General features: G+C 61.4%; 1 protein-coding gene across 1 annotated transcript in view; it reads left to right on the plus strand.

Moving 5' to 3' along the window:
- The window catches only part of MAP2K2 (mitogen-activated protein kinase kinase 2), a 23,160-nt gene extending 4,461 nt beyond the window's left edge, over positions 1-18,699 (plus strand). The window contains exons 2-11 of the mRNA XM_012646284.1: positions 487-697; positions 6,047-6,193; positions 11,111-11,188; positions 11,666-11,717; positions 11,801-11,925; positions 12,454-12,667; positions 14,543-14,607; positions 15,672-15,733; positions 16,483-16,528; positions 18,320-18,699. Of these exons, the coding sequence (XP_012501738.1) occupies positions 487-697; positions 6,047-6,193; positions 11,111-11,188; positions 11,666-11,717; positions 11,801-11,925; positions 12,454-12,667; positions 14,543-14,607; positions 15,672-15,733; positions 16,483-16,528; positions 18,320-18,430 (1,111 nt within the window). The 3' untranslated portion in view covers positions 18,431-18,699. The remainder of the gene's footprint in view (positions 1-486; positions 698-6,046; positions 6,194-11,110; positions 11,189-11,665; positions 11,718-11,800; positions 11,926-12,453; positions 12,668-14,542; positions 14,608-15,671; positions 15,734-16,482; positions 16,529-18,319) is intronic.
- Positions 18,700-19,097: the final 398 nt, after the last annotated feature.

The raw sequence follows: 19,097 nt of genomic DNA on the forward strand, positions 1-19,097 counted from the left end.
TGTGATGCAGCTTCTATGCTGCAACTTCTCCCACCTGTTGGTTGTGGTTCTTGGCTTGGAGGCCACTCAGAACACCTGATCCTCCATCTTCGGCAAAGACAGACATCCTACCTTGAGCTTCACTTGCCCGGTCCCCCGGTTCACTCATGGCCTCCAGATGTGGCTAGAGTTCTTGCGTCAGGAAGGAGGCCTCCTGGGTCCTCCGAGCTAGTACTTTGCCCTTAAGATCTGGAGATGTCCCAGCCTTTGTGAGCTGGGATGCAGGCAGTGTCCTCAGTTCCTGGTTCTGGTCAGTGGTATGTCTGGGGGCGGGGGACAGAGGCACATGTCCCTCTTTCCTGCGGCACCATTAGCCCCTGGAGCGCAGGATCCGGTCTGCCTCCACTCTGGGTCCTGCCAGGGCCCAGGGCGCCTCGCCACGCGGCGGAGTCACCTCTTGGTAGCTCACAGGCTCTCTTCTCATCCTCGCCTTCGGTGTCCCCACAGAGCGAACCTGGCAGACCTGCAGAAGAAGCTCGAGGAGCTAGAACTGGATGAGCAGCAGAAGAAGCGTCTGGAAGCCTTCCTCACCCAGAAGGCCAAGGTCGGGGAGCTCAAGGACGACGACTTTGAGCGGATCTCGGAGCTGGGCGCGGGCAACGGTGGGGTGGTCACCAAAGTGCAGCACAGGCCTTCGGGCCTCATCATGGCCAGAAAGGTAAGCGGCAGGGGGGCGGGCGGCCCGTCCCCATCCTCATCCTCTGCAGTCCATGCATGGTGAGGACAGGTGGCCCGGCCTCTGCTCACTGACAGGCTCCCGGGCCCAGAAAGAGGCCAGCTCTGGGCGGGATGTACAGCGCCGCCTGTCCACACTGGCCACGTGTGGCGCTCCCTGCCATGGTGGCCTCTGCCTTCGAGGACATTTAAAACGCACATTTGCAGAAACGTCCTCGACTGTTTTAGGCTGGCTTGAGAAAGGCTGCACGTGGAGTTTACAGGACTATTAGTCTGTTGGTCAGGGTTCTGCAGAGACACCGAAGCAATACGATGCGTGTGTGTGCGCATGTGCGTGTGTGCTCGTGTGTGCGTGTGTGTATCTATACAGTCATGCCCCATAACATTGTTTCCATCCATGACGGACCAAACACATGGTGGTCCCACAGATGATAGTTCTGTGTTTCTGCTGCGCCTTTGCTATGTTTTTATGTGTGTAGATGCACAAACGCTTAGCACTGTGCCGCAGCTGCCCGCCGTGCCGAGACTGGGCACACGCTGCCCGGGTTGGCGGCCGAGGAGCTAGCGAGTAGTAGGCAGTCCCGTTGGTTCGTGCGAGTTCACGCCGTGATGTTCGCGCAGTGACGGAACTGCCTAAGGACAGATTTCTCAGGACACATCCCCGTTGTTGAGCGAGCACGACTGTCTAGATCGAGCGAGAGATGTATTCGAGGGACCCGGCTCGTGCGATTGTGGGGCTGCAGGTCTGAAATCTGTAGGGCAGGCTGGAGCGCCAGGGAGGAGTCCCAGAGCCGTCTAGAGGCAGAATTCCCTCTTCCTCCAGGGACGGCAGAATTTTCTCTTAAAGCCTTTGACTGATTGGGTGAGGCCCACCCACATTGCGGAGGGTCTGCTGATTAATTGATTTAAAGAGACAAGGTCTTGCTCTGTCACCCAGGCTGGAGTGCAGTGGTCACTGTCACAGCTCACTGCAGCCTCCAGCTCCTGGGCTCAAGAGATCCTCCCACCTCGGCCTCCCGAGTGGCTGGGACCACAGGCTCACAGCTAAAGGGTCTCCCAATTCAAATATGAATCACATCTAAACAAAATACCTGCCCGGCACATCTAGACCAGCGTTCGACAACCAGCTGGGCACCACGGGCTCGCCAAGCGGGCACATAAAGGTGACCGTCACGCCACCTTTCGGGAGTCTGCAGACCTGGTGCCGACAGACCTGAGATTGCTCGTCCTGAGCTCCTGGGCGGTGACGCGGCCTCTGTGCTGTGCGTTTGAGAATAGTCCCCGGGAGACGCTGGGAGTCGAGATGAGGAAGGGCTGGTGTCCCCTGAACACGTAAGCAGGGGGCTTTGTGTTGCCAGATTGTTCAGCTCCTCAGGTGGGTGCCTTCAGATGTAGAAAGCTGCCTCCTCCTGGAAGCCCACCCTCCCCACACGGTGTTCTCCGAGACCCGAGCGCCCCTGCCCGGGAGGGTCTGCGCAGGGCCTGCCTTCCACAAGAGCTTGGTCTCTGTCGGGAGTCGGCTCTGCAGCTATTTCTTCTTGCCTCCTCTCCTCCCGAGATCTGCAGCCACGGGCGTTCTATTTCTGTCCCCTGACTGCAGGCAGCCTTTTCAGAACCAGAGCAGCCGTGGGAACCGCGGGCTCCCTTCACACGAAGCACGGGGAGGGAAAAGGCAGAGGCGGGGTTCGGGCGGCAACGGGCACCTTGAGAGCAGAGCACTGGTTCGCGCGTGTGTCGGGGACCAGGGGCTCCCAGGACAGTCACAGAGTCTCCCCGGTGGTCCCCGATGGCCCGTGTAGCAGACGTGAGCCCCGTACCTCCCCGCGGCACAATGTCCCCGCTGAAGGGCGCGGGGTTCGTGTGCAGCTCCTGTTGGCTGGGAAGTAAGATTTGGGCGTTGCCACCCACGGGGGCGTGGCCGGGTAAGTCCTGTGGTCTGCTTAGCGGTATTGTCCCGATGTCAGTTCCTGGGGTTGACGCTGTCCTTTGGTCACGTGAGATGTCACCTTTTGGGAAGCTGGGTAAAGGGTACCCAGGACTTTCGTTACTATTTTTGCGACTCGCTGTGCTTCTATAATTCTTTCAAAATTAGGTGGTGGTGTTTTTTTTTTAACTTGCCCCAAAAATTGGGATTGGGAGAGGTTATGTTGACCGTGAAGTCTGTCTGCCTGGCTGCCGTCGGGGGCCAGGGCTGTGACTCCCTGACGGGCCGGGAGCCTTAGGCCAGCCTCGGGCGTCAGGGCTCCTTTAGTCCACCGGGAATGCCAGGCCGCCTGGGAGGCTGTTCACCTTCAGTGGGCGGAAGGGCACAGATAGGAAAATTGAAGCGACAACGAGGTGTTTAAGACACAGCGGCCTCAGTCCGTGGTCCACCGTGCTGGGCGGGTTCTGAATTCCGCCGGAAGAGGTCACGAACCTGCAAGGCCGGCACAGACCCCGCTCTGTGGCCAGCAGCCCGTGGTTAGCTGGGATCATCCTGACCCGCGTGACGTGGGTCGAAAAAGCAACGAGGTCGGTTCTCCCTCCGGCGTCATGTGACAGCCACGGGGCAAAGTCACTGCGTTACTGGGGCCAGGAGAGGTTGGTGAAGAACTTAGCGTGTTTGTCACGCACGTGGGGTTCTTGAACTCCCTGTACTCGTGGCAGAGCAATGGTTTTGGCCTGCGCTTGTCTTCCTCTGCACCACCCCAGCTGACTTCTAGAATGGGGGTCCCGTGAAGGGCCAGGGCCACGTCGTGCTGCGAGCTGCCGTCTCGTGCGTGGTCAGAGCCTCGTCACATGCTGGGCAAGGGGGAAGCAGACCCTTCCGGCACCTGTGGGGCCCGTGCTGTGCACAGTAGGCAGCTGGAGGGGGTCACAGGCACAAAGTGTGGCCTTAAAAGAGGGCGCCTCCCGTCCAGCCTCGGTGGGTGTGGCCAGGCAGGCCCCGGGGGCCACCTCTTCTGATTTCTGACCACTAATTCAGACATTCAGAGACACTGTGCAGGCCACACATATCTGCTGGCTGAAGCCGGTTTATGAGCCGTCAGCTGTGACCTGCGACTTAGGGTGCTGCGAGATCATCCCAGACCCAGCCCTGTCGGGCGGCGGCGCATCCCCCCCCCCATGTCCTGCCATTGCCTGGTAAAGCCCTTTCTCCCCCCTCCTCATTCATGGCCCCGGCCGCATTCCTGTCTCGAGTTCTTCATTGCTCACTGGAAACCACCTCCAACTCCCAGCAGCCTGGCGTTCGCTCTGAACGCCCACCAGCGTCGCTGTGTCGTCAGCTGTCAGGGCCCGCACGGCCCGGGCAGTGGCGTCGTGGAAAGAGCGTGGGCTTCGGCCTCCTCCGTGAGGCCGGCCCCAGCCCTGATTTACCAGCCGCGTGCCACTGGGAACATCTCTGAACCTGACTTGCTCGGTCAGCGTGACGGGGCAGTCACACCTGTCCCCCAGGGTGGGTGTCGGGCCAACTGCAGACATACAGGTGCTCAGAGACGCTCCCTCCCGCTCTCTGTCCCTCTTCCTTTTCCTCTGTCAGCTGAGAAAGCTTGCTTGACGGGCCCCGGATGTTACAGAGCCATTAAAAGTGAGATCAGGGCTGGGTGCGGTGGCTCACACCTGTAATCCCAGCACTCTGGGAGGCCGAGGCAGGAGGATCACTTGAGGCTGGGAATTTGAGACCAGCCTGGGCAACGTGGTGAGACCCCCATCTCTACAAAAAACAGAAGAATTATCTGGATGCCATGGCACACGCCTGTAGTCCCAGCTACTCAGGAGGCTGAGACAGGAGGATCGCTTGAGCCTGGGAACTGGAGGCTGCAGTGAGCTGTGATGACGACACTGCACTCCAGCCTGGGCAACAAAGCGAGACCCGTCTCAAAAAAAAAAAAAACCAAAAACCACATTAAAAAAAGTCCATGCTTCACTATCAGGCCCCTTAGAAACGTGGTTGTTGCCTCACAGATGTGGTCCCGATGCGGAGAGAGTGTGCTGGGGTTCTGGGGTGATCGTCCGTCCTGCTGAGGCCCCCACGGTGGGAGTGAGTGTCCCAGCGGCCCCAGAGAGCCCGACTGGGCAGGAGGGTTGGGGGAGAAGCGAGAACCAGAGGGGCGGTCAGAGCAGAGGGCTGGGGTCGGGGTGGGCAGGAGGCGTTGCCTGGGGAAAGGCGGGGGCGCTGGGCACACGCCTCTGGAACCTGCCACGGTTCCCAAGGTCGCAGGCCCTGTGAGCGCGCACGCTCCTTCACGCCTTCCTGCCCGCCAACAGGCAGCCCTTTGTCCCTGCGCCTCCAGCGCCCTCCCCATCCTAGTCCCTGCGGCGACTCCGGCCCTTCCTCAGAGGCCCAGCCCAATGTCACCTCATATCTCCGCTGTTCCCCGAGCACCTGGATCGATTCCCCTTGGCGGCACTTCCGCCGCATTGACGTCGTCGTACCCGTTTCTCTTCCCTCCTGACCGCGTGTGTCCTCCAAGCAGGGACCATCTCGGTCCTCAGTTTCCCTCAGCCACTGGCCCAGCCTGTAAGGGACTCTCTGCCCACGGGTTTGTTGGATCCAGGACCTTCCTTTCCAGCCTCCACCACCCGGCTCTGCCCCGGGACAGATGCGTGGATGTCGCGTCTTGTCTTATCTTATCGCGATGGCTGCAGGGACAGCCTCGGGTTAGCCGGGACGCTCTCCCGGAGCCTCAGCTGCCGCCTCGCCGCCTGTGGGTTTGGGTTGCTCAAGGCGGTTGTCAGTGTCTCCTCCACATCGCTCGAGAGGGTCCTGTGCCTCCTCACGCCGGCTGAAATGCTGGGGTAGATCGATGACGATTTCCTCTGTGGACTCGGACTGGAGTGGAAGGGCAGCCACAGTCCCCGGGCGTGACCTCGGGCTCTTCCGTGCTCGCCGGGCTCAGCATGGGGTCCCAGCCTAGGGGCGGGGAGGGGCTCCAGGTAGACCCACCTTGGCCGAGAGAAGGGCAGAGGTGGTGTCATCACCCCCTCCAAGGGGCTCTGGGCCCTGGGAAGGCCGGTGCTCTGTTGAAGCGTGACGTGGGGGCGGGGCATCCTCGCGACACGGTTCCTGCTGTACCCCAGTGGAAATACCTGCTCCGTCGGCTTTTTGTTAACAGATTTATCGGGATGTAATTCACATACCGTACAATGCACCCTTTTTAAAGTATATAAAACTGGACACTTTATAAGGCAGACCCCTCGGAGTGGGATCCCCACATGGCTCAGCTGGTCTTGAATGCTGCTGTGGACGCCTCCAGGGCAAAAGGCGCAAACACCCCCTTCCCCCGCAACAACCCCATGCCCCGTGTTCTGGCCCCCTGAGTGGCCTGGTCCTGACGTCTGTCCCCTGCAGCTGATCCACCTGGAGATCAAGCCGGCCATCCGGAACCAGATCATCCGCGAGCTACAGGTCCTGCACGAGTGCAACTCGCCCTACATCGTGGGCTTCTACGGCGCCTTCTACAGTGACGGCGAGATCAGCATCTGCATGGAGCACATGGTGAGTGCCGCACCGGGACCTGGAGGGCGAGTCCCCAGAGCCGCGGGCTTGGGACCAGGGGCACGTGCACAGGACCAGGAACTCAGGTGGAGCAGGGGGGTGTCAGGGCAAAGTCTACCCACCTCTATCCTCGAAGCCTTTGTCCTCAGAAGCCACAGCACACTAGTTTCCAGGGGGTCCTTCTGGGGCCCCTCGACGCCCGTGCAAACATCTATGTCTATAGATGCATTTGGAGATTTTATGTGTGTTTATTTGTTTAGAGGTGGGGCTCTCATTGTTACCCAGACTGGACTCGAACTCCTGGGTTCAAGTGATCCTCTCGACTCAGCCTCCCGAGCAGCTGGGACTGCAGGTGCACACCACCATGGCTGGCTAATTTTTTAATTTTCTGAAGAGACGGGGTCTTGCTCTGTTGCCCAGGCAGGTCTCAAACTCGTAAGCTTAAGTGATCCTCCCACCTCGGCCTCCCGGAGTGCTGGGATTACAGGCGTGAGCCACCGCGCCCGGTCAGATTTTTAAACATTCACACGCTCTGCCCAACTTGGCTGCTTCACTCGCTACATCAGGGAATCATTCCCTGACAGTGTGAGGGAGCTGTCTCCGTCCTGCCACCCTCTGTGTAGTGTTCCCGCGCGAGTGTGGACCGCATGGGGACTCATTAAACGCTCCCTTGCTGGGGACGCTTAGGTCGTGTCCAGCCCCTGCCCCATCTCGAGTCACACTGCACCGGGTGTCCTTGCACAGGAGCAGGCGCACCTGTGGGGTGGAGCCCTGCGGTGGCGTTGCTGGCTTCAAGGGGACATGCGACTAAAATTGGATCGGTTTCCAAATCGCCCTGCACAGAGGACGTGGCCACCCGAGCTTGCTCCAGGGCAGCCCGTGCCTGGCCCGGCTCAGACCCGCAGATCACGACATCTAGGGTGGAGCACGGACACCGCCACGTGCATTCCGATGTGCCCCCTTGTTAAGACACTCTGGTTTCGAAGCCCAGAAGTGGGTGGGATGGAGCGTAACGAAAGCAGAAGTGGTCAGAGCCCAGGGCCTCCCGCCAAACCAAGCCCGCCAGGTATCGGACCACCCGCTGCAGGCCTCCCCTTGCAAAACCAGGCTGCGACAAGGCCTCAGGCACGTCGGCCTCCGTCCCGCCCTGGAAATGCGCTGTCCTCTTTGACAGTTTTGCAAGAAAGACAGGAAACGTATTTCACCAAGGGCCCCTCTCAGCCGTGTGATGAGACGCCCGGCCCCTTTCTCACCTGGGAAGGAGGGTCGCCTCCGCCCCACCTCGCAGAGTCATGGTGCGGGTGAGAATCAAAGGGTGACGTGAGGATGAGGAAGCACTCTGTGGTCTGAGGTGGCCCCTCTCTGTCCCCTCTGTGCTGTGGCATCCTCTCCCTCCCCCCTGCTCAGGAGCTCCGCCGACTCCCCTATTAACATCGTGGGTTAGCTCTTAGGCCTCCTCTCTCCCATGCGGGAAAGGGGGAGCCTTTTGTTCTTGGGGAGTTTGAGACACTGCTTCCAGAGCCGGCACCCACCCCGGCGGGCTCTGACCACACCCCATGCAAGAGGGAGACGGGAGCCATCCTGACTGCATTTGTCAGGCTCATTCTTTAGAACTCTGAGTTTAATGTTTTTGCCTTGCTTTTTTTTTTTTTTTTCCTTTCAATTTTTTTGTAGAGATGGGGTCTCACTGTGTTGCCCAGGCTGGTCTCGAACTCCTGGCCTCAAGCGATCCTCCCGCCTTGGCCTCCCAAAGTGCTGGAATTGCAGGCATGAGCCACCGTGCCTGGCTCCACTTCGCTTTTATAACAAGCTGGGGATAGTGGACTGTGTAGACAACACACAAGTAAAAAGACGTGTTTAGCTATAGCCCACACGCCCACAATTTCCACTGATAGAGTCTGTGATTTCAAAATAAATGTGGGTGATGAAAGGCATATGTGACAGACCCACAGCAAGTGTCCCACCGAGTGGAGAGAAACCGAAAGCCTGTCCTCTAAGATCTGGCAGGAGACAGGGTGCCCATTGTCACCACTGTTACTCAGCACAGCCCTGGGAGTCTTGGCTTGGGTGATCGCGTAAGAGAAGGAAACAGAGGGCCTCCAAGCTGGAAAGGAAGAGTTCAAATTATCCTTGTTTGCGGATGACAGGAAGACATCTGCACCCCATGCTCATTGCAGCGCTAGTCACAGTAGCCAAGATTCCCAATCACCGTAAGTGTCCTCCAACGGCTGAGTGGATACAGAGATCACGGCGTGTGCACCCGTGGAGTATTATATAGCCACAAAAAAGAACGACACCCTGCCATTGCAGCCACGCGGATGAACTGGAGGACGTTATGTGAAGCGAAATGCACCAGGCACAGAAAGACAAATCTCACCTGGTCTCGCTCACATGTGGGCGCTGAATATTGAAAACGATGGATCTCATGGAGACAGAGAGTAGAATGACGGTCACCAGAGGCTGGGAAGGGCAGCAGGGAGGGGGGATAAAGTGGGGATGGGTCACGGGTACACAAGTACAGTTAATTAGATGGAATGAACGATATTTGATAGCACTACAGCGTGACTATGACCAACAGTAAATCAGGGTGTGCTTTAACTGAAAGAGTGGAGTTGGAGTGTTCCTAACACAAAGAAATGTTACCCCGATGTGACTAATTCACGCTGTGTGCCCGCATCCAAACATCACACGTACCATGTGAACATATAAAACTATTATGTGCCCGTGATAGTTAAAAATAATTTTAAAAAAATTTAAAAATAACTTTTAAAAAATCAAGCAGCTACACAAATAAATAAAAATTTTTAAAAGTTTTAAAAATTCCGACTGGGTGTGGTGGCTCACACCTGGAATCCCAACACTTTGGGAGGCTGAGGTGGGAGGATCGCTTGAGGCCAGAAGTTCAAGACCAGCTGGAGCAACATAGCAAGACCTCATCTCTACTAAAAGTAGAAAAATTAGCCGGGCGTGGTCGTGGCACCTGTAGTCCCAGCTACTCGGGAGGCTGAGGCAGGAGGATCTCTTGAGCTCAGGAATTGGAGGCTGCAGTGAGCTGTGATGACACCACTTCACTCCAGCCTGGGTGACAGAGCAAGACTCTGTCTCAAAAAAAAAAAAAAAAAAGGATCTAGAATAATATAAGTGACACTTCAGGGGAGGAACCAATGGGGGGTCAGAGGGTTATTTATTTACATGTGGATTCTTTATAAGAAAAATGCATTCATGTACTACCTGCTTGATAAAGGTACAATTTCAGGAACATGTAAAACACACACCACACACACAACATAAATGCGTATGGTGGTACACAAAGTGTAATTTGGGGTCACCAAGGCGTCGTTGCAGTGTCTCCTGTACCACATCCTGTCTCTGTGACTCGGGCAGGTTCCTTACCCAGCCACACTTGGTCTTCTCAGCCGTAGACCAGGGGCTCCCAGCCAGGGGCCTTTCTGCACCCCCCGGAGACTCCTGGCACTGTCTGGAGGCATTTTGGTTGTCACAACTGGGGTGTGACCCGGAATGTCCTCATTCGGCAACTGTTTATTGCCACTGTAAGAATGCAAGTAGCTGTGGTAGGAAGAGGGATTACAGTTAAAAACAATTTTTTTCAATTCTTGTAAGGTTGATTGATAAAAATGAGAAAAGCAGAATAATTCCCATCTCGCCCTACTCGGAAGCGGGGCCGGGCAGCGCCCTGGCCAGACCAGGCTGGTCGGAACACCTGGTCCCGGCGGTTCCTCCAGGCCTTTCCGAGCCACGGCCGCACCCACCCTCTGTCCCAGCATGTCTGTCCCTCCAGCTGCTTGAGACAGTCCCACGTGCGCTCTGGAGGGCTCAGAGTGTGTTGGGTTTTCGAGAACTCACCACGGACTTTCCCACTGAGTGTGGCCGGGCAGAAGCGGCCAGAGAGGGGACACGCGGGCCTCCCCGAGTCCTGGTGCCTCTCCCTGCCTCCTGCTGCCAAGCGAAGTGGAAGGCATCGCAGGGCGGGAGTGCTAGAGCAGCGTGGTGGGGAGGTCCCGACCCCTGGCGTCGCCTCCCCAGCCTCAGTTCTGCTTTCCTCCCCATCAAAGAACTCAGCCCTGTCACCCCTGGTCCCGGGAGTGGCCACTGGGCGTGTCCGGGAGCCTCAACCTCTGCGCAGGCACCTTGGGCAGCCCCCCGACTCCCGGGTTCTGGTCTCCAGGTTGGTTGCCGAGGAGGCTCGGGCAGGGCAGTGAATTTCTGCTCCCTGGTTCACTCAGGGCATCCAGGCCACACCCGGGTGTCAAGGGGGTGCCACCATCCTTCACGGGACACGCGGCACAGCGGGCGGGAGATGGCAGGATAACGGGGCGAGGGGCCGAGGTATTGCCACTTCCTGCGCTGGCTGCATGGGTGTCACTCCTGCGGGGAACACGCCCTCAGGTGCCCCATCAGTTGTGCCCTGAGTTTCCTCACGGGGGGCCAGGGACAGGCAGGTGCCCAGACGCGAAGTTAGCAAGGAGGCCAGGAAGCCCCACAAGGGGGCCTGGACCTGCCTCGCATCTGCGGCCCGGCGGCTGTGTCCTCACACTCCCCTGCCCCTCGATTGCTGGGCACAGACCCCAGGAAGCCCCACAGGATGGAGCCTGGCGGGCACATGAGGCCGGCCCCAGGGCTATCGGTGCCCCCATCCGGGTGTGGGCCACAACTGGAGCAGAGCCCCTGCCCCAGTGACCTCGGGAAGGCCGGGTCACGAGACCAGTTCTGGGAAGGGGACACGCTGGCACCCTGGTCCTGTTCCCTCCCTGCCCTGATGGGCCACAGCGGCCCGAGGTCTCTGCCTCCTAGGGGGAGGTAGCCCCCGCCTCGCCGAGAGCGGGAGATGCTTCCCTGTGCTACCTGGGGAAGGGCAGCTGTCCCTTGCTGACCGACCGCTTTTCCTTGTGACCCCAGGACGGGGGCTCCCTGGACCAGGTGTTGAAAGCAGCCAAGCGCATTCCCGAGGAGATCCTGGGGAAGGTTAGCATTGCGGTAAGTCCCGCCCTCCAAGGGACGTCCCTGCTGGGCCTCAGGTCCCCCCAGGACTCTCCCCGTTGTAGCTCGGTGAAACGGCCCTGGAGGCCTTAACCTTTCGGTCTGGGGGCCCTTAGCACGGGCCTGGGACCCCAGTGCTCGGCACATGGTGCCTGTCGGCTGAATGCGCTGGACCCGGCCGCCCAGCGCACACCAGACCCTCCCTGGCGGGGCCCTGGGCTGCCGTCCTAGCTTCTGTCTCAGCTCCGTCCCATGACCCAGGCCACAGTGGCGTCTGCCTCTGCCGTGGGCGGTCGTATGGGAATCACGGGGTCCATGCTTGCATGGGGCGGCGTCACTGTGCCCCGCCCTGGCGAGCCCGCGCACCTGAGACAGGGCTGCCCTGGCGGGTCCTGTGCTCTGCGGTCGCTCGGGTCAGGGGAAGAGCCCCCTCGTGCCACTGTTGCGCTGACCCCCATCCCACGGCCCCTGCAGGTGCTCCGGGGCCTGGCGTACCTCCGGGAGAAGCACCAGATCATGCACCGAGGTAAGCGTGGCCCAGGCCCTCCCCGGGGTCGAGGGGGCGGCGGGTGGGCAGCGAGCCCCCTGCTCCCTGGCCTGTCTCCGCAGACGTGAAGCCCTCCAACATCCTGGTCAACTCCAGGGGCGAGATCAAACTGTGCGACTTCGGGGTGAGCGGGCAGCTCATCGACTCCATGGCCAACTCCTTCGTGGGCACGCGATCGTACATGTCTGTGAGTTTCCGCGTCTCGGCCCTGCCCGTGCCCCTGCGGTCAGCTCGGCCTCGCTCTCCGGAGGGCTCAGGCAGCCTGCGCTGCCCGGTCGATCTGCTCTCTGTTCTGCCGCGTTTCCCCTTCCTCTCGGAGTTCGGATTCGATCCCCTCGTCGCTTAGCTTTCTGTCCACGGCAGGGCCTACGCGGGCCCTTCCGTAACTTCCCGACCGAGAGACGGGACTCTGAGGTGATTTAGGCCATGACTAGGGGGCCGGGAACCTGCCAAGCTGGTCACAGGAGCAGGTCCTGAGGAGTGTGTGTCTTAGGGACGTGGCCGTCCCTGCACCGTGGGCTCCCCGGGAGCTGCGGTCAGCTCCAGCGCCCGGCCTCGGCCGAGGTCTCTCCAGCAAGCGCGGCGGGTGGGTGAGCAGGGGGTGGAACTGCTCTGGCCACGGCTCGTCAGCCCAGAAAGGGGTGGCCGGAACTGGGCAAGCCCAGGTTTCACCTGCAGTCCCCGCCCCTGGCATCTTCCCTGCCTCTCTCCACAGCCGGAGCGGTTGCAGGGCACACACTACTCAGTGCAGTCCGACATCTGGAGCATGGGCCTGTCCCTGGTGGAGCTGTCCATCGGAAGGTACCCCATCCCCCCGCCCGACGCCAAGGAGCTGGAGGCCATATTTGGCCGGCCCATGGTCGATGGGGCGGAAGGAGAGCCCCACAGCGTCTCGCCTCGGCCAAGACCCCCTGGGCGCCCCGTCAGTGGTATGGTCTGAGTCTGCAACTTCCGGTCTGGACGGGCGGTGACCTCCGCAGGGACTGCTTTTCCCAGGGGCGGCAGCTGCCTCCCCTCTGGCCCTTGTCAGAGCCACCTGTCCCCCCAGGATGGTGCTAGCTGCGGCCAGCAGTCCTCAGATGGTCCGGGGGTTTCTGGGGACAGAGCTGGCAGCAGCGAATGCCCAGACCTGCTACGTCCAGGGCAGCTGCACCTGTTGCTGCCAGCTGCAGGGCTCTAGCAGCGTGACCCTTCGGCCAAGCCTTCCGTTGGTTGGTTTTCCAACATTTGATCCCGAAAATGCTCAGAAACTTACAGCAATGTGGAAAGAATTGCACAGTGACACCCTTGTCCCTACCGCCTAGATCCCGCGGTGAGCATGCTGCCGTAATTGGCCAAGCCTTCCAGGGAGCCTTCCAGGCTTGACTGAGTTTCCTTGGGCGACAGGTTGGATTTGGCCCCGGCACACAGAAGGCGCCGTCTGGGAGGGAGCGGAAGGCCCCAGGCCCCGGGGGACAGCTGGGCTCCCAGAGAACAATCCAGTGCTTAGAGCAGGCGCCCGCGAGCCGGGAGCTCCCCGCCGCCGGAGATGTTCCAGCCCGGCGCTCCGATCACTCCAGGGGAAAGGCCCTGCTGGGGGGCAGACGCAGGACACAGCTCTAGGACACCTGTGATTTCTTTTAAAGTTGGGCGATAGGAAGAAGGTTGAGTTAAAGTCCAAAGGACCATGTAGCGGACTGTGGTTGGTTGGTTTAGTAACAAGTTTACTGAAATATAATTCACGTGCCCTGCAATTCACTCATTTAAGGGATATGATTTGGTGGGTTTGGGTTGCTGTGCAACTGTGACGTCTATCTAATTCCAGAACATTCTCACCACCCTAAAAGGAAGCCCCGTCCCCATCACCAGTCCCTCCCCAGGGCCCGGTGACCATGAATCCACGTGTCCGTGGATCTGCCTGTTCTGGACGTTTCCTATAAACGGAGTCTCACACTGTGTGTCCTTCTGTGTCTGGCATCTCTCACTGAGCACGATGTCCTCAAGGTCCCTCCGCGCTGTGGCCTGTGTCTCAGCCTCGTCCCTTGTCATGGCCGAGTGATACTCCAGCGTGTGCAGGGACCACGTTCTGTTGACCCACTCACCAGTGGTCGGACACTGGGTTGTCAGGTGGAGATTTTAGCAGTGATTTTACGCCCAGTTCCTTCCCTGCAACCTGCTTGGGTGACTTGAGCTCACCCGAGGGAGAGTCTCCTGGGTCTTTGTCCTCGGCCTGTTTCTGGCCCCGCCAAGCCCCAGGTCCCAAGTGGCCTCGATGCCCCTTCCCTGCCTGCATCCCAGCCAGCCAGCCCCTTTCATTCAGGACAGGGCGGAAGGCGAAAGTTCGGCTGCCAACCCCAGCCCCGGCAGCCGGGTCTCAGACATGGGGCAGCCACCCCGCCAGGCTCCCGTCCTGAGCAGCACCTGGGTCTGCCACCGTCACAACTGGCAGCTCCATGCAAGGTCACGCTGCTGTCCTTCCCTGGGGCGGGCGGCACCCTCCCCCCGCCCTGCCGGAGCGCGGCGGGTGATGACTTTGGCACAGCCTGAGAGCAGCATGATGCCGAATGTGGGACTTCTCAAAAACTGCCCGTGCGACTTGTGGCTTTTTCGTTGTTGTTTTTAAACTCCAGAGGCTCAGGCGGGAAGTTACTCGCAGGGCGGCGAGCTCAGGAGCAGGGGCGCCTGTGTCCGGGGCCCGGCGCACCTGCCTCTGGCCCGGCCGTCGCAGGGAGGAGGGCACGAGGCTGCGCTCGACACGGCAGACCCTGCCCTCAGAGAGGCACGAGGTCTCCCGCCGTCTCACCGTGTTTCTGTCCTCCCGGCAGGTCACGGCATGGACAGCCGGCCAGCCATGGCCATCTTCGAGCTCCTGGACTACATCGTGAATGAGGTTGGTACCTGCCGCCCCACACGCCGCCACGCTGGCCCAGTCCAGCCGTTCCCGCAGGAATGTTACCGGAAAGAAGAGAATTGGACCGTTTGTGGATTTGGGCGAGGAGGGTGTAGGGGAGACGCAGAACACTCCAGCAGGCGGGCGTCAGGTGTTGACGTGCGTCTCCTGCCCCCCATCCCCCGAGGTGCCACTCAGGCCCGCCCCTCCCCCAGTCCAGAGGGACACGTGCGACTGTAGCCCAAGGCTCAGTGGAGGAGCCAGGCCGCAGCCCTGTGGCCCCGTCTTTTCCTCTGAGTGCCTCGGAGCCCACGGGCCTGAGCTCGTCAGTGAGCCCCCCTTGGATGGGGGTCCGGGTGGCCCTTGTCTCTGGGAGGGCGGCACAGAGCTCCCAGGAGGAGCAGGCGCCCCTTGCTGTCCTGAGTGTGCGCCACGGGTCCCACTCAGTTAACCCTTGTGGCCACCCCGAGAGTGGGTGGCGTGTGTGTTCCCACCGTGCCGAGCCTGCGGAGGGGGCGCGGGGCACAGTGCTGGCCGCATCAGGAGGCCGGGCCCCTCCCTGGGCCCTCCGTGGGCTTCTGCGTGTCTTTGGTGGCCCTTTGGAGCCGGGCGCAGCGGCAGGGCGAGGCCTGGCCTGGGGTGGGGTGTCGAGGTGAGCCGCTCCAAGCAGGCTCCCTGACACGACAGAAAAGGGCGGGGCGGCTCTGGGGACACATCTCTGCCCGCACCTGGCAGCCGCCTCCACGGCCACCCTGCCCCGGGGCGTGTGCGCTGGGCCCGGCTCCCGGCACCGGCTGCCAACGCGGAGCCTGGACGGTGGCTCTTCTGAGACGGCAGGGTCGCTCTCGGGGGCGGGTGACACAGGGTGGTCCTGTCCACAGAACGAGGGCGAGCGCGGCCCGCCCCCCTCACCCACCCAGCTGCTGTCCCTGTGCACGAGCTCCCGGGAGGACACAGCTCTGGAAGGGCGCAGGGGGCAGGACGGCCAGGGCCGGGAGAGGTCCTCGGGGTGTCCCCGAGGACACGCGGGGCCAACCCCACCGTCTCTGTCTTCTCCTCCACAGCCTCCTCCCAAGCTGCCCAACGGCGTGTTCACCCCGGACTTCCAGGAGTTTGTAAATAAATGGTGAGGTGCTGGGCTCAGCCGCAGGCGGGCGGGGCGGGTGCCCGATCCCGGGCCGTGACCCAGATGTGCCATTGCTTTCGGATCCTGGGCGGGGCCTGCCTGGCAGGAACCCGGCCCAGTGGCAGGATTCTGTGGGACACCCGAGCCCCCTTTCCTGGGCTGCTGGGCCACGGTCCAGGCTGCACGTAGGGCGCACTGCGTGACCCCCAGCTGCAGTGGTGCTTCTGCGGGCGAAGGTGCCGCAGGCCCTTTGCACGACCCTCTGGCAGGCCCTGTGTACATTTATGTCCAGGTGAGGGTCTTTTCCATTCTCAAGAACCCGCATTCAGCCCTGAAGTGGTTTTGGCTGCTGCCTTTAGACAGTTCTGCTTTTTTTAAGGGAAAAGTTCCATTTTGACATTCACACTCCCAACCTCGGGGTTTTTATTAAAAGTTGAGCTGTGGTTGCTGTCGATCTTCTGCCCAGCCGGGCAGGCAGGGGATTCCCACCCTCTTCCCTGTCCCACTGTTTCTGCCCCCAGACCCTCACCCCGACATGCCCAGCACCAAGGCGGGCAGAGTTGGGGCCCCTTGTCCCAGAAGGGGCAGGACGAGTTCTGAGCCCCAGGGCCAGACCCCTGTTGCGCTGGGCACCAGGACGGGGCTGGCACAGGCTGCCCAGCACAGGTCAAAAGACAGGTCCCACCAGAGCCACCAACTCACCGCCCTGTCTTATGTCCTTCCCTCCCTGCGCCACCTCGGGAACCCAGCCTGATCAAGAACCCGGCGGAACGTGCCGACCTGAAGATCCTCATGGTGAGTGAGGCCCGCGGCTCACGGGGCCCAGCCGAGGACCCTCTGGGTCTCCCTCATCCGTTAGCAGGAGCCGCTCAGGCCCGGCCGGGTCCCCCCAGATCCTGGGTGACGCAGGGTGTTTGCTTGGGGTTGGCTGTGAGCTCTGAGCTGCGGGCTGCCCCGCCTCAGGCCACGGGTGTGGCTGGAGATGGCCTACAGCTCCTGGGCACCTTCCCTTGTGTCCCCAGGGACAGCTTGACCTTCCCTGTTTGCGTACCCTGGGCAGGCAAGCGCCCCTCTCGGGCCTGGGGCACTCCAGCGCCCCGGTGTGCCCCCCTTCCCCTCCAGCTCCTCCTCGCAGACTTGGGGTGCTCTCCTGGCCAGACCCTCCCTCGGCAGGTCGGGCATCTGCCCCTAGAAGGGGTGGTCCCCGTGTCCCTTCTTTAAATCCCCACCCTTCGAGCCAGGAACAGCGGCTCACGCCTGTGATCCCAGCACTCTGGGAGGCCGAGGCAGGAAGGTCGCTTGAGGTTAGGAGTTTGAGACCAGCCTGAGCAAGAGCGAGACCCCGTCTAAGACATTATCCCTCCCAGACGGCCGCTGTCCCTCCCAGACGGCCGCCGTCCCACGTGCCTGTGAGGAAGCAAAGATGCCGGCGCAGCCGGGAGGCTCACTCTCAATCTCAGGTGTTCAGCGGCACGAAACGAGCATCTTAGGGTTGCCGGAACATGGCGTTTTTTAAAAGTGTGCCACGCCCTTCCGTGGGTTCCCACACGGTTCCCCAAGGCCAGCAGGCCCCACAGGGTCGAACCCCTTCCTTCCCGTCCCTGCTCACCCCCTCTTCCTCCCGGCCCACCCCTCCCCTCCTCAGGACCTTTGCACAACTTCCTCCCGTCCCCGGCGGCTGCTGCCCGCCCGCAGGCCTCCGCCTCGGTGCCTAGCCCACCCCATCCCATCTGACCCCACGCCCGTTAGCCGCGCTGACACTGTGATCCCCGCTGGTTGCTGTCGGCTGCCGTCTGAGTAGAAAGTCCGGGCCCGAGCCCTGTGTGGGAGGGGTCTGCATCCCCTGGTTTTCTAGAAAGCCCCAGCTCATTCCCGTCTGGTCAGTGAGCACTGACGCGGTGGTCGCCGTGCGTTGCGAAAACACCGTGTGTGCGTGGAGAAGGGCGCTCACGGGGAAATAGCTCGCTCCGTAGCCAGCGTCCTAAACGTCACTCGTGACTCTGGTAACCGTGGAACCTGGGGACCTAACAGGACGTTGGCTTCGTCCCCACACCTGCGCCGACCTGAACCTCACGGGCCACATTCCTGGGGCCCCAGAGCCTCCCGTGGCTGGCGGCTGCCGGGCTGGTCGGTGTGGGGAGAGCCTCGCTCTAGAGCCAACATCCTCACCCCGGGCCATTCCGACCCCAGGGGACACCAAGCAATGTCTGGGGACATCTGTGCTTGTCACAACTGGGGGTGCTCGTGGCATGGGGTGGGTGGAGGCAGGGACGCTGCCCAGCACCTGCAGGCCCAGGACGCCCCACCCTCGAGTGATCCCGGCCCAACGTCCGCAGTGCCGGGGGAGGGGGGAGACCCCAGGCCTGCGTGAGCCTCCCGTGGCCTGACCCTCGCCTCTGGGAGCCCACGCTGTGGGGACCGTGTTGTCCCCACTCCCTGGGTGGAGGGGGCCGTCACCCCCTTCTCTGGGTGTCCCTCTCCTGCCTCGAGTGTGTCCTCCCTTTGCCGGGGGGCCGGGGGTCCTTTCTGGCCGGCAGGGCCGCTCTGCTGCAGCCCAGGCCGCGCTCACGGCCCCTTGCGTTCCAGAACCACACCTTCATCAAGCGGTCCGAGGTGGAAGAGGTGGATTTTGCCGGCTGGTTGTGTAAGACCCTGCGGCTGAACCAGCCCAGCACGCCCACGCGCACCGCCGTGTGACGGCGGCCCGGCTCCCGCGGCCCGCTGGCGACCTGTCCACCGTCCCTTCCGCGCCCTTCCAGCCGAGGACAGACCGGCCCCTCCCACCCCCAGCCCCCCTCTGTGGAGAGCGCCTGGCCAGGCGCACGCACACGCGGGGACACAGGTTCCTCCTCTCGCCTGGCCCGGCCGGGGCACCTCTGGCCCCTGGGGACGGGCGACGCTGCTCATGTTGTCTCAGAACCTGCTTACTTAGGTTTAAAAAAAACAAAACAGGGAAAGAAAACGCAGTCTGTGCCTATTGTAACTCTTCGTTCCGTTCGTTTTGGGGTGTCGGGGGGCTTCGCCGCAGCCCCAGAGTGGAGGAGCTTCCCAGGGGGCGGCCCTGGGGCAGGAGGACGAGGGGAAAGCTGCCCCCGCCCCTTTCGTCACGGGAGCGAACCCCCAGACGCTGAAGGTTTTCACGAGAGAGGGGAGTGCCGCCTCGTGTCCCCGGGTGGCTGTCCCCCATCTCTGCTCCCTGGGAAGAGCAGAGCAAGGCCCTCGCGTCAAGATGGAGCCCGCTCCCCAACTATCCCTGAGCACACGCCCCACTCCCTGTCCCCGGGCTTCAGAGAGCAGAAGCTCCCAGCTCCCGCCGCGGCAGCCCGGCTGCCACACAGGAAGCGCTGGGTTTCCAAGCCCTGCG

This window comes from Propithecus coquereli, unplaced genomic scaffold, assembly GCF_000956105.1.
Source record: "Propithecus coquereli isolate 6110/MARCELLA unplaced genomic scaffold, Pcoq_1.0 Scaffold241, whole genome shotgun sequence".
In the NCBI taxonomy this organism is placed as follows: Eukaryota; Metazoa; Chordata; class Mammalia; order Primates; family Indriidae; genus Propithecus; species Propithecus coquereli.